General features: G+C 41.0%; 1 protein-coding gene across 2 annotated transcripts in view; it reads right to left on the bottom strand.

Annotated features, from left to right (window-relative positions):
• The window catches only part of CHD6 (chromodomain helicase DNA binding protein 6), a 194,667-nt gene that overhangs the window by 108,274 nt on the left and 72,122 nt on the right, over positions 1-14,271 (bottom strand). For both annotated transcript variants that reach the window (XM_088480666.1, XM_088480667.1), the window contains exons 8-12: positions 11,482-11,599; positions 10,700-10,786; positions 9,706-9,840; positions 2,419-2,540; positions 2,097-2,340 (exon numbers count right to left, since the gene is read on the bottom strand). In XM_088480666.1, coding sequence (XP_088336792.1) covers positions 2,097-2,340; positions 2,419-2,540; positions 9,706-9,840; positions 10,700-10,786; positions 11,482-11,599 — 706 coding nt within the window. The remainder of the gene's footprint in view (positions 1-2,096; positions 2,341-2,418; positions 2,541-9,705; positions 9,841-10,699; positions 10,787-11,481; positions 11,600-14,271) is intronic.

Genomic DNA, 14,271 nt, shown 5'->3' with positions numbered 1-14,271 from the left:
TGAGGAGGAAAGGGATCTAGGAGTCATTATTTCAGGTGCCTTAAAGCCTGGTAAACAACGTAACAAAGCAATGAGAAAGGCAAGTCAGATTCTTGGTTGCATAGGGAGAGAAATCAGTAGCAGAAAGAAAGAAGTAATAAAGCCCCTATATAGGTAATTGGTACGGCCTCATCCAAAATACTGTGTTCAGTTCTGGAGGTATGTCCAGAAGGATATAAATACATTAGAGACTGTACAATGAAAGGCAACTAAATTGGTGCATGGCCTACATCGCAAAACTTAACTGGAAAGACTAAAAGATCTTAATATGTATCGTTTAGAGCAGATAAGGGAATTGGGGGACATAATAGAAACTTTCAAATATATCAAGGGTTTTAACAAGGTGCAGGAGGGAAACATTCTTCAGAGGAAGAGAAGTACTAGAACACGAGGACATGCACTGAAATTGGAGGGAAGTAGGTTCTAAGGAAATCTGAGGAAAAATTACTTTACAGAAAGGGTAGTGGATTAGTAGAATATCCTCCCATCAGAGGTGGTAGAAGCTAAGACAGTAGAGCAATTTAAACGTGCTTGAGATAGGCACCAGGAGAGAACGTTAGGCACTTACCGGAGGGTTAGGCACTAGAAGGGACGGTTAGGGTCAGGCACCTACCCAGACCGTTAGGGTTAGGCACCAAGGGGAGGGTTAGGGTGAAATTTAGGGCAAGGTAAAAAATATCAAACTGGCTTTATGCCAGGCAAATCCATTATCACGAATATTAGACGTCTTTACTCTGATCTTCAGCTGCAACATGTGGACAGCGGAGATGCCTTGGTGGTTTCTTTGGATGCCACGCAGATGGGTAGGCAGGGTGGAAGGAGTATGTAGCAGCAAGTTAAGATGAGAGCTGGAAGGCTTTGATGAAGTAGTGGGTCTTGAGAGCCCGTTTGAAGGATTGTAGAGAGGTGGAGAGTCTGATGGGAAGAGGGAGAGAGTTCCAAAGGTGGGGAGCAGTGCGGGCAAAATCTTGGAGGAAGTAATCAATTGGCATGAGAGGCAGCGTGCATTTGTTGAACGAAGAGGGCGGACAGGAGAGTGAAGGGAGATGAGATCCAAGATGTAAATGGGAGAGGAATGGGTGAGGGCTTTGTAAGTGAGTGTGAGAACCTTAAATTGGGTTCTGAAAGGGAAGGGGAGCCAGTGGAGAGCTTGTAAGAGAGGGGAGGCAGATGCAGAGCGTTCTGAGAGGAAGATGAGCCGAGCAGCAGCATTGAGGACAGACTGGAGAGGAGAGAGAAGGGAGTTGGGGAGGCCCTATGAGCAGGGCCCTCTTCCCTGTTGTGCTTCTCCTAACTCTACTGTCATCTACTTCTTACTCCCCACTAGGGCACCTAACACTGGGGTGCTTTTCTCTTTTGCTTATCTGGATGTTATGGTCGCGAATGTAGCAATGTATATTATCCATGTCCTATATTGTATTGTACTGTAAGTCAACCTATTTGCCTTTGTAAGGCGCTGAACACTTGTGGCGCCATATAAATAGATGATAATAATAACAATAATAATAATTATGTCTCCATAGCATTTGACTGGCAGTTTTTATGGGCTGTGCTCTTTCAGTTAGGGGTGGGCAATGGTTTTGTTGGTTAGCTAAAGCTTCTATATTCCTCTCCAGCTGCAAGGGTCCATGTTAATGGACTCAGTCACACTCAGTCGCATAGCAAATTAATCAGTGCAGTCTCATGAAGCGGTTTTTGTTGCATCCGATTGAGACTAAGATGCAGCTTCTGGCGAAAAAGACACTTGCTGCAAGCTGAATCGCACAGAACCCGGTGCGCCGGGAAGGGCCGTTGGTTGAGGACACATCTGTATCACCAGTTCATGTTAGGCAAACTAAATTTATTCTATAACTGTAAACTGGAGAAAAATAATCTAGTTACTTCTAATTTATCCAACTCAAATCAGGGAAGGAGAAAAGTGCCATAGGTTCCATCACACATAATTAGAATCTTGATACCTAATGTACAAAGTTACTAAGTATGGTTTTATTCCCAGCATAGGATACAGATTCATATAACTACATACAAAATAAAACGATTATGAGTATAAGACTCACTTGAGCATCCCTGTAGTACATCTCATACTGGTGGATCATCTGTCTACTGATTTGGCTCCCATGGTACACCACTGTATTCATCTCTGTCCATGTCCGAAACTCCCGTTCCCAGTTGGTGATTGTGGATAGTGGAGCAATAATAAGGAAAGGTCCTCGTATTCCCATAAAGAAAATCTCTGAGAGGAAGGTGATAGACTGGATAGTTTTACCAAGGCCCATTTCATCTGCGAGGATACAGTTCTTCCTACAAAATTAAGGTATATTCATTAATATTTACATATTTTATAGAGAACTTTGAACAATTTCACGCATCGCATCTCACCTGTTATACCAGTTGAAAAGCAGCCAGTTCATGCCCTCCAGCTGATACTCCCTTAGCTGGTTGTTATTCTTGTATGTGCGGGAACACTCCAACTTCTGCCAGCACTCAGAAGACGGACGCTCCTGCAAAGATACAATAATTAGGAGTAATTTAGACATGTGCCCAGAAAAAGAAAACTTATCAAAAAGTTTAACCTACTGTTACATAAGACTGCGTATATTGGTTAATTTTTTTTTGTACTGAATTTTTGCAACTTTTAAACAAACATATAAACAAAGCCACAAATATCTATCTCCCAAAACGTACATAACATAACATACAGTATAATATAAAATGTTGTTGTTTTTTTTCTGAAACAAAGCACAATGGCGCTGTTAATCAAAGAACTAGGAAAGTCACATATTGACAATTATTATTGCCCTTTTCATAAAATAAATAATATTGCTCTCATAAAATTAAAACAGGATTCTTGTACTTACAGATGTGTTCTCATAGACCTAAGGTCAATATACCATACAGTGAGAGATGACCGATGCGACTGAGTCGCTCTGAGAGGTGTAGCATACAAGTCTTTTCTTTACATTTAGCATCTTATTTGCATCGCAGACGCAGCAAAACACCAGTCAAAATGTACAAGACATGCCGGGCTGCGACTTTAACTGCACAGGAAATAGTTTTAAACATGTACAGACTCAACTTGATAAAGGTCATAGGAGTGACGAAACATGTTGTTGGTGCTCCCAGCTCTGCTACTATTAGACTACCTCCACTTTGATTGATTAATTAAAACCATGATGTGCCGCTATTGGGACCCTGGCCGCCGGCACATCGGAGACCTGCGCTGTGACTGAGTGCTTGCTACATTACAGTGCTGCTTGGAAATTAAGATGCGGCCTGCATTATAGAGACAAGTTGGAATATCAGCGGTGGTGTCTCTGAACTGTCTCACGGCGGAGGCTTCACTTGGCCACTGACAACTAATCGAGAGGACGCTTCCTGGCTGCTGCTAGAGACCCCTATGCTTAGCGGGGACCTTGGCAAGACGGCACCACAATAATTCACCTGGAGGTGATACAAGTATCCATCCATCTGTTTTTGCTCTGAGCGATATTTTTTTCTTTTTGTGAGTACTCACTTTTTACATTTTTAAACCTTGATACATTTGGATATAATTGATATATGTCTGGAAGTCTTTCACTGATCACAAATGCTGCTACTATTGCACTGGACTTTCTACACATATAGGTCTTGTTCAGTGTAGTAATATAGTTTATATATTGCCATTTTTCGCTTCATCATCTATTGAGTCTATAGGGTTATGTTTACAATATACTTATACTTAATATTGTTTTGAACCATTATATGATAGTTTTATGTTAATACATGTCTGTTTCTATTTTTACCATTTATAAAAATAAATACACAATTGATAAATAACAAATATACTTGTTTATTTATTTATATACATCAGCGCAGAATACTAGTTTCTTAAACTCGTACAGAGTCACAGATGAAGAACAACAGAACTCGGCATGAGAAAAAGCCACGGCCAGTATATCGTAGCATTTCATATACAGATTCACACTCATTTGCACAAAGATGTACAAATTGTAATCTTGCAAAGTAGTGGTCTGTTCCAGTTGTTTTATTTATGCAAATAAGGCGCACATTTTGAGCAAGAAAGTCGCTTGGCATGGCTGGGTTGCCTGGGACCTGGCGGGCCGAGAGGGGCTGTTTGAGGTGACTGAAGCGACAGTGTATGAGGACACATCTGTACATTAAATCCCCTTCCCAAATTCTATCTGAGGGACACTGCGCTTTATGGGTTTGTTTGAGTGGTCTGAATGAGCTGGCACTTCAAATTAGCTTTATCTTTATAACATGAGCTTCTCCCCTCTGCAACCACTGGTCATCAGTACAACTTTAAAAGAAGCTCTAAACCAAGGGTAACAATAAGACTAAAGGTGCCCATCCACTTGTAGATGCGGGGATGACGGCATGATTACGACATCATAATCGTGCAGTCGTCTCCCTAGGGGTGAAGTGCATACGCTGAACATTCAGACGTTCAGTGTATGCACATCAATCATCCCCCGAACATGGGCAACCTGACGACGATCGCCAGGTTGACCGTTATGTTCAGGTAATGATAGATGTCGGAAACGACCAGCCGGCGCGCGCCTCGCTGGTAGTTTTAGACATTTAAATGCCGAATGTGCAGCCGATAACTGAGCGATTGCACGATTACGATGTCGTAATCATGCAATCGCTCATTATTATCGGCAAGTGGATGGGAACCTTAAAAAGCAAACCTGCAAAAACCAAAAATAATCGTAAGAAAGGGAATACAGTGTCACCCAGATGGAATCAGACAAGAACAAAAACCCTACTTTCACTTTCTTCCTATCGGGGGAACATTGGTCACCATGGGACGTTCAAAAGCCGCTCCCAGGGGAGGATATGCTTGGACAACCTGAACACAGTACTTTCATTTTCAAAGTGTCATCTTTTTATGCAAAAACAGGAAAACGATAAAAAACTTGCCAAACGTGTAGACAGAGGACCAGGTAGCAGCACGACACAACCACTTTGCTGAAGCACACACTATGTAGCCTAAGAATCATTCACTTCTCTAGTAGAATGCACTGACACCTGCTCCGAAGCATGTCTCCCTGAGCCGGATTAAGCCAGGAGAATGACAGATTGGATCCACCGTGCAATAGTCTGCTTTCCTGCTGGCCAACCTTTTTTAATCGCATCATAAACAAATGAGTGCGCCTGAGGATGTTCTCCCGTAAACACAAAGTATTCAGACCACATCCAAGAGAGCCAAACCTGCCTGATCCTCAAAGGAAGAAGATGCCCGAAACACAGGGAAAACAATGTCCAGACTAATGTGGAAAGCCGACATCACTGTAGGCTGAAACGAAGGACTACACCCAAAACTTCCCTATCCTTATAGAAAATAAGAAAAGGCGACTTACAACACCAAGCTCAGAAACATGCCAGGCTGCAGTGATGGCCATAAGGAAGACAAGCTTCCAAGTCAGAAACTTCAGCTCAACCGACTCAAAGGGGGCCTGTTGAAGGCCAATAAGACCAGGTTCGGATTCCGCGGAGCTACTGGGAGGAGGAATCGAGACAGGACATGTAGAACACCCTGCAAACAAGTGCAAACCTTCGGAAGAATTAGCTGTAAATAAAAGGGACAACGCGGAGACTACACCTTTAGAGAGCCCAGCTGGAGCCCTGCCTTCAAACCATCCAGCAGGGTGGAAATCAAGGAAATCAGAGAGATGAAGAGAGGAAATATGCTACGCTAGCCCGCAACATTGTCTACACCACATTGGACAAAAACCGGTAAGCACTCAAGAGACCAGCTTCAGTCATTAAAACCATCCAAGGTAGGTCCTGATGAAGAAAGGAACCCTGTTGTAACATATCTGGGACCAAGAGAAGACGTTAGCCCTGCCAAACTGACAGTCTTTGAACGTCAACATACAAGGATTGTCAGGTACAATTTGGGGCCACCAGGATGCCTTGTTCTCTGATCCGTTTCACTAAGTGAGTCAACATAGGCGGGAAAGAAATACCCTAGACGGAACGTCCATGGAATTATGATGGCATCCACCGTGAAGGCTTGCGGTTTCCGGGAAAGCCACCCTGTCAGTCAGTAGGATTCTCAGATGCCTCAGGCCCCGAAATGTCTTACCAAGCAGACAGGCTCAGAAATGGCCAACCTCCAACCTCTTGAGACCTCTTATCTAACCCCAGTCCAAAAAGAATGCAGCCCTTAGTGGAGATATCCCTAAGCAAAGGCCCTGGAAGCCATCTAAGCCGCATCCTGCACTGCCTCGCAATATTCTGTAGCACCCTGGTCTTGTTCTGCCAAGTCCAGGAGATTCTTCCTAGTGGGGTCTGAAGACCCATGAGAAGTTGGTCCAACCAACGTTCCATGGCTCTAGTCACTTATGCCATAGGCAGCATAAGGCTGGATAGCCACCGGATGGAAGATAACCCTCCAGCTTCTCAAGCGAGCCTCTAATGGACGCCTACCCACGGACAGGAAGCATAGTTGCCTTGGATTGTTCCCACTTCTGCATGTAGTCTGCCGAGACACACAAACTTCCTGGGCATGGCAAACTTCTTATCTGAAGTTTTCCAGGTTCTGCGACAAAATCTAAACATAAGGAAAAGGTAATCATCCTTTTTTTCCTAAGTTTAACATGCCCCAGATGCCTCAGGGAAGGGAGTACAGACCCAAAAAGTCCACACCCTGGTCACAAGAGGAATTTAATTCTTCACACTCCTCAAGCAACTAGTCAGTCATCAGGTAGCTCCTCCTCCTATAATATTAGGGTTAGGCTGTGTGGAGGGGATAAATTTAGGCTGCAGGGGCGTGGGGGTGTTAGGTTTAGGCTGCAGGGAGGTAGGGTTAGGTTTAGGGTTAGTATACTTACATGGTTGTGTTGGTATTGTAACCCAGTCTGGCACCGGCAGTACAGCAGTAAACATGATAGTTAATAATCATGTTTACAGCTGCAAGGCTGAGATCCGTAGAATGTCCAGGTGAGTTCATCTATTTTGCTGGATAAGCAATTGTGCCACCTGCTTCCACAGATAGAAATCCTCAAACTATGACCAGTTGGGGATACTTGAGGACTGGAGTTGAGAACCACTGCTCTAATGAAATACATCTTCAAAACATATCTCTCAACTATCCCGCAATCAAGACATTTGCCCCGATTTGCAAGGGGTTGAGCAGTGTTTCTGAAACCTGTCCACCATGGGCCTAGACATGCCCCAAACTGCTATAGAGACCTGCGAGGTTGAGAGTTATGACAAAAGACAAGTCGATCTCCAATGATATACACAATTTCTGCAATGATAATATAAAGCAGGCAGGAAATACAACTGGAGCTCCTAGCAACAAATGACTGAGATTTGAGGAGTAGACTCCTCTACACCAACTGTCTTGTACTTTTTTTCAAATCAGTAGCATAAGTCGAACAAATCTAATCTGTAGTCCAAGAGAACAGGGGGCCACTATTACACTGGAATCAGGATGGATTACAGGTTAAATGTCTGGAGAGCGTGCCACAATGTAGCGGCCGCAGTTTTTTAATTCCAAGTTCCGTTGTGGTTCATATACAGACTCAGGTACATACAGACTCAGGTACATACAGATATACCAGTGTTGTATATCAAATGAATCAGCACAGTAGGCTGGTGTGTCCTTGTTACATTGCTTTGCGATGCATAACCTGCCAAAAAAAAGACACTCGATGCTAGCAGAGTAGCACGGGACCATGCGGCTCACTCACGCCAGGAAAGTCGCACTGCGTGGCATATTGAGGCAAGATGTATGAGGACACATCTGTTGTGCTATTACCCTAAAATTTGTGAGAACAGCTAATTTACAAGCATTGCAATAAGTTCAGAAAGTAATTATGTATTAGATCATTTTATTGATCTTCTGTGCATTTCATATCTTTTTGAACCAAAATAAACATCTGATAAAATGATGGTGGTACTGGAGAACACCCAGCCTGGATCACTAACCAGACCAGCTCTATTTGAACTGTGATAGGAAAAACCTAAGAGCGTAACTACATGCAGGGTGTGCAACCCATATGGGGTCCACAGCTGAAGAGTGAATGGTGCCCATCTTCCCAGTTATAGATTTTTCCTCATTGGGTTGTACATAATGGACCTTACAAACAGTTGCTACAGGGCTGACAAATGTCTAGTTACGCACCTGGAAAACATGGACTCTTTAAATCGAAGACAGGATAAACCATCATTATTACATGTGTCAATACTGTACAGCTAAATGTTTTTATAAATTAGAGGAATGTACTTAAAATGTGCTATTTCATACCTAGTGCACCAGAAAGGTGCATAAGGGACCTCACTGAAAGTATATTCCAAGTTCCAATCCAGACTACATCTGAAGACATGTAAAAATAAAGGGTTTTTTTTGGGACAAAAATAGTTTTTAGCCCCATTGCCAACCTGGGAAAGCCTTTCCCTTGAATGCAATTTAACTATTTCATCTAGCAAACAAAATCTATTTTTTGGATTTGAGCCCAAAGCCAGATTGCACCTAGCCTGTAATAAGTACACAGCATGTCCCAATCTGTTCAGCACCTAGCAGAAAATATTCAATGTTGCACTCATAGAGAAACCACTATGTTGACAGTCAAATTCCTGCAGATGCCGCGATCTTAATATGCAGATAAATGTGCTCGGAAAATGCCACATGAGCGGCAGGATCGCATTTTGATAATGGCCTTTAAAATCCATGTTCGATGGAAAATAGAAGCATTGTATGAGTGTCCCACCTACAAGCCTAACATCTCCATGACATGAGACATGGAGGTGCATTTCCAGAATAACCAATATCTCCATAGGCAGTTCAATGGGGAAACAGAAAGGATGAAAATTCAAATGTTTCTGAAGAAAAAAAAAAGTCTGCTGCACTACGTGTATTACACCGTAAATAAGTGCAACCGATAATATCGCTAGATTGCACAGACACAGTGAGGGGGTAAGCTGCATGCTGTCCAGTACAAGAGTGGCCGGGTTAGATTAAACTGAACCTGTAGGGGTCACACCACACTAGAGGCTCATACACACTAGACGATATACTCCATGAGCGATATAGTCAGTGTTTGCCCTGGAACTGCCGGCTAAACGACATAGTGCATACACACTAAACAATATCAATCAGTGACGTCATCCTGTCACATCAGCAAACAGGCAGTTCCTGACGATATCGTCAGATTGACCTGCATGTTTGAGCGACAGCAGACGTAGTTATCGTCCCGGGAGCACGCATCATTGGTCATTCGGACCATACACACTAGATAATATGAACAATATTATCGTTCACTTTTATAGTCTAGTGTGTACTCGGCATTAGAGGCTGATGCAATGCTGAACAAATTCGCAGAGTTTATTGTGTGTTTTCGCATGGCACATGCATCAGAACCGATCATACACAAGCACTGACAATCCAGAGTCATGGGCAATTTAATTGCATCTCCGCTTGCAACTAAGGAGGCATAATTGGGTACTAACAGGGCTTTACTACATAGGCTAAATTCAGTGAGTGAAGCTTAATTCTTTTAGGTCTGTGTTCCCTATGTGTCACAGGAAGTAGCACAGCTTCGCATCAACATTAAACTTTGTTCTGCCTATTATATGACCAATTTGTGCTTCTTCCATGGATGCAGAGTTTGCTTATAATACAGACAACACAATACTAAAAGAAGCCTAAAATACCGTTCGAGTAATCTCCGGCAGAATTTGCAGTGCTTCAAACTCCTTTACTTTACCCGGATCAACATCCTCCTCCAGTTCCCAGGTACTCTCTTCATAAGACAGCGAACACCATTTCACCAGGTAATGTGTCACCTCCTGCGAGAGCATGAGGAATATTAATGTAGGCAATAGCTGATACTGGACATAGAAAGCAGAGTCTAAGGTTTATTTCTGCTTCCACGAATTTGGTCCACTGATAAATTAAATTCCTCTTGTTTAGAGTTCATTGTAGTTATCACCCCAGGGAAAACATATGAAAATAACACTAAGTTCAATTACAGTGAATCTCAACTGGTGAGTAAGAAGCAATAGGCGAGAGAAAATATTATCACTCAATACAAGAAAACAAAATACCTAATATATAGCGTAAATTGAAAAACTTCTGAAAATAACCGATCTTAAATTACACAATTTTACAAAACATTTTCTAGACACCTCTGCCAATTGAATGGTTTTGACTTATCGGAGTATCATATAGTTACAATTTAATAGTAATACTTACCAGGAGGTAAAGTGATGGATTACCTGCTTTTAGTGTAAACAGGTAATCTATCACATAATGGGCCCAGAACTAATCTAATGCAACCCTAGACCTCCCTGGATGCCTCTGCACACAATGCTAGAAAAAGAAAAACAGGCATCATATAATCAGACAAAGGTACAAATAGAGGTAAAATGCATAAACGTTCCTCTGGCACTCACCTATAAAAGGCCTAATGTATTTATTTCAGGTAGATGAGTGCATAGGAAATAGTGCTTTATGCATTATTTTTTATACTACACAATGATAGGAATTTGGCCATTTTCCTTTCTCCCTTGTCATTTCCCCACAGCCTTAACATGATCTTTTGATTTATTTTCATCCTTAAAATTCCCCGCATACAGTGTACAATAATTATTTGAAATATTATTAAGTGTAGCCAATGTGTCATTTTAGGAGTACTAATGCACTAACCTCTCCTGTATCAGAGTCCTTTGTGTGAGCCACTTCTAAAACTCTGTCCACCTCCACATAGTCTGGATTAAACATATCCTCATCTGGCTAAGGGAGAAAAATTAAATATATTGGTCAACCATAATTTTGCCTGTGGCTACTCACATCACAACACTACCCTGTCACATGCAATGATGTCCTCAATATTAATCACATGACTATAGGAAAGGACAGGTCACTGCCGGCACAAGAACGGCATGCATATGCTGCAATATATTCACTGCTGTGAGCCTTCCTATAACCTGATGGAGTTAAAAGGTCAAATACATTAAGGTGCTCTAACCCTAGTCAAATGTGCAGTAAACTGTAAAAATGTCTTGTTCAGTAATTATGTCAATAAAATATAATAACAAATAAAATAACTTAGTATAGTACAAGTACGGTAGTCAAATAAGGTCAGACATATCAGGCCAGACATATCAGTAATTATGAAATTCAGAATAAGTAGAGAGTGAGTTGTAGAATTTTGTTCAGTTTATATTTACATTTGTTCAGTTTATATTTGTGAAGAACAGAAAAAATAAGAAAAAGAAAAAACTAAAACAATTCAGATTAGTAGTGGTGCTTAACCTTTCCTAGCTAGTGTTCTGAGGGTTTGTGTGTCATTTGTCTGGCATCTCAAATGTAGTGATTCTTAATAGCACACTGGACAATCATGGGACTCCAAAAACAGATTATCTGACCCCATTTAGGTCCCGGCCACAGTTTCTGCACCTAAGGCTTATCTCACACATTAGGCTGACCTCAGTGAAAATATGCTTCATCTGCGCTTGTTTGTTACGAAATCGTTTGATTTTCTGCTGGATCCTTGGATCTTTCTCAAGATCTTCGAGAGTTGCCCACTTACAGTGAAGGTACGAACTGTAAGAGACAGCCATCACAAAATAATCATATTAATACACTTACAATAGAATTATTTAGACAACAACGAAAAGCAATCTAATATCTACTTAAGAGATAAACTCATGGAAATATTCCCATGTTCCATACATATTTACATTCTTCTATTCCTGTCGACATTTTGTAGCATTTAAAAAAGATATATATACACCCGTATTTAAATGTTTGCAATATAAAGCCTGAAATCAAGATAAATCATGCAAAACATTTTCAATGTGAAAAGAAAAAGAAAGATAATATTTAGGGAAAAGAACTTAAAAACTACAATACCCTGGCTGAAAAAGTGTGCATACTCCTAAACTAATACTCTATCAACTCTGCACACATGAACTTTGATGGACCTTGAACTATTTTGCAGTGTTGAAAAGTGTGAAGGGTTGTGCATGTCCTGTATACGGAATCAGTATGTAATACCGCCGGCCGCATGGCCGGCAGTTCTAATCCCGACAGCGGCAGCCCTACTAAATAACTAAAGGATATCATGATATGCCTGCATACCTCTTCTGCCAGTGAGTATCTAGTGAATGAACAGTGATCAATGGAAGGAGAATTCTATTGCTGCTTTACTTAAAAATGGTGGAAGAAGTACCTTTTTTATTATTATTCTGGAACACCGTGGTATAATTTATTGATTGTATTAAACTATTGTTGTATTTTCTTTTTATGTACCACTTTTATTTTGGATTAAGTTTTGAGTATACAGGAAATTGCAAGCACAGGACCTGAACGTAAATATTCTATATTTAATTTTTCACATTTGTATTGGTGTTGAGAGTGTCATTATTTTGAATATTAAGGTGCCTACACACTTACCGACTTGCTGACGATCCGGCATCGTGCACGATTTCCTTTGAAACTCTCCCTGGCAGCTCTGCACACGATTTGGTGTCCAATCTTCAAACGATCTCTCCTGCATCCAGACTTTTTTCAGTGCATCGGGTGCTAATTTGGCAGATCTGCCCTACAGCACGGCAGATCTGACGATGCAATGTGCAACCAGCGGGTATGCGCATCGCATCGTGAGTGTGGACTCACGATTTGGGCATTATTTTTTTTTTACACAATCTGTCGTTCTAATGCATCGGAATCGGCCAGATTGTGTAAAATAAATCGCCAAGTGTGTAGGCACCTTTAGGCGCTCTGGGAGTGCTGATTTTAGTAATTTACAATGCTCTCTAAACTGAGTAGAACCCCAGTCCAAGATGAAGCAGGTGGAGCAACTTGTTAAGTGGGTGGAGGATAATGGTTTGCTTTTAAATGACAAGAAAACCAAGGCGGTAGTGATAGATTTTAGGAGATCTACAAAAACTGCCCTTCAGTCATTGTTCTTGAATGGCATGGATGTAGAGATTGTCAGTGGATTTAAAGTTCATAGACATTAATCTTACTGATGATTTATTGTGGACAGCAAAAATTTCAGTTGTTGTTGGGAAGGCTCAGCAACACCTTTTCTTCTTAAGACGACTGCGGACAGTGGGTTTAGAGTAATTTTCTTATAAACTTCAATAGTTGCTTAATTCAGAGCCTCCTAAATTACACTATCACTGTGTGGTGCATCAATTCCACATGTTCTGACCTTGAATCTTTAGTTAGAGTGGTTAAAGCAGCGAGAGAACTATTGGTCAATCATTTTCAAAGAGGACATGTTTGCTAAGAGGAGCTTAGTAAAAGCACATAAGATAATGGCTGATCCTAGTCACCCATGTCACTCCCTTCTTTCCTTGTTGTCCTCTAAGAAACTTACAAAATTACAGTTACAAAAGTTGCAAGTTACAAAATAGATTCTTTCCATATGTCTTTGTTAGTTTAAAATCTTAATATTTGCTGTATTATATTTATATTTTAGATGTGCAATCACAATGTAATTTCACTTTTGCTTTTAGTAATGTTTTAGTGACATTAAATAAAATTGAATCATGAATGATGCTGCCACCACCACAATAGATATATGGTGTTCTATAAGTGGTGTTGTTTTCCCCAAACATACCTTGATAGCTTTTTTTTCTCCAAAATTTAAAATAAGATTTTTTTTCTTAATAAGAAATAGGTACCAACTTGCCACCATATCAGTAGAGAAGAATATGGAAGAAGATATTCTGTAGCTCATTTAATGTTGTCATATACATTTTGATGTCAGGAATCGTGGTTTTAGCCGCCCCATACAGGGTTAAACATTCATTTATTGCTGTGTCTAAAACCTCCAACAGAATATCCCAGTGATTACCGCTCACCTGGTCACTCTGACCAATTACCTGTTACCACTCCCTATATACAGTCAGGTGCATAAATATTGGGACATTGACAGAATTTTCATATTTTGGCCTCTATTCACCACCACAATGGCTTTGAAATGAAACAGCAGACTTTCAGATTTAATTTGAGGGTAATTACATCCAAATCAGGTGAACGGTGTAGGAATTACAACTGTTTCTATATGTGCCTCCCACTTTTTAAGGGGCCGAAAGTAATGGGACTATCAACTCAAAAGCTATTTCATGGACAGGTGTGGGCTATTCCCTCATTATTTCATTATCAATTAAGCAGGTAAAAGGTCTGGAGTTGATTCTAGGTGTGACATTTGCATTTGGAATCAGTTGCTGTCGACTCTCAATATGAGATCCAAAGAGCTGTCA

This window comes from Taudactylus pleione, unplaced genomic scaffold, assembly GCF_031769625.1.
Source record: "Taudactylus pleione unplaced genomic scaffold, aTauple2 ptg000256l, whole genome shotgun sequence".
NCBI classification, from domain to species: domain Eukaryota; kingdom Metazoa; phylum Chordata; class Amphibia; order Anura; family Myobatrachidae; genus Taudactylus; species Taudactylus pleione.
The sequence above is the reverse complement of the archived record's forward strand: the minus strand, read 5'-3'. Positions and strand labels throughout refer to the sequence as shown.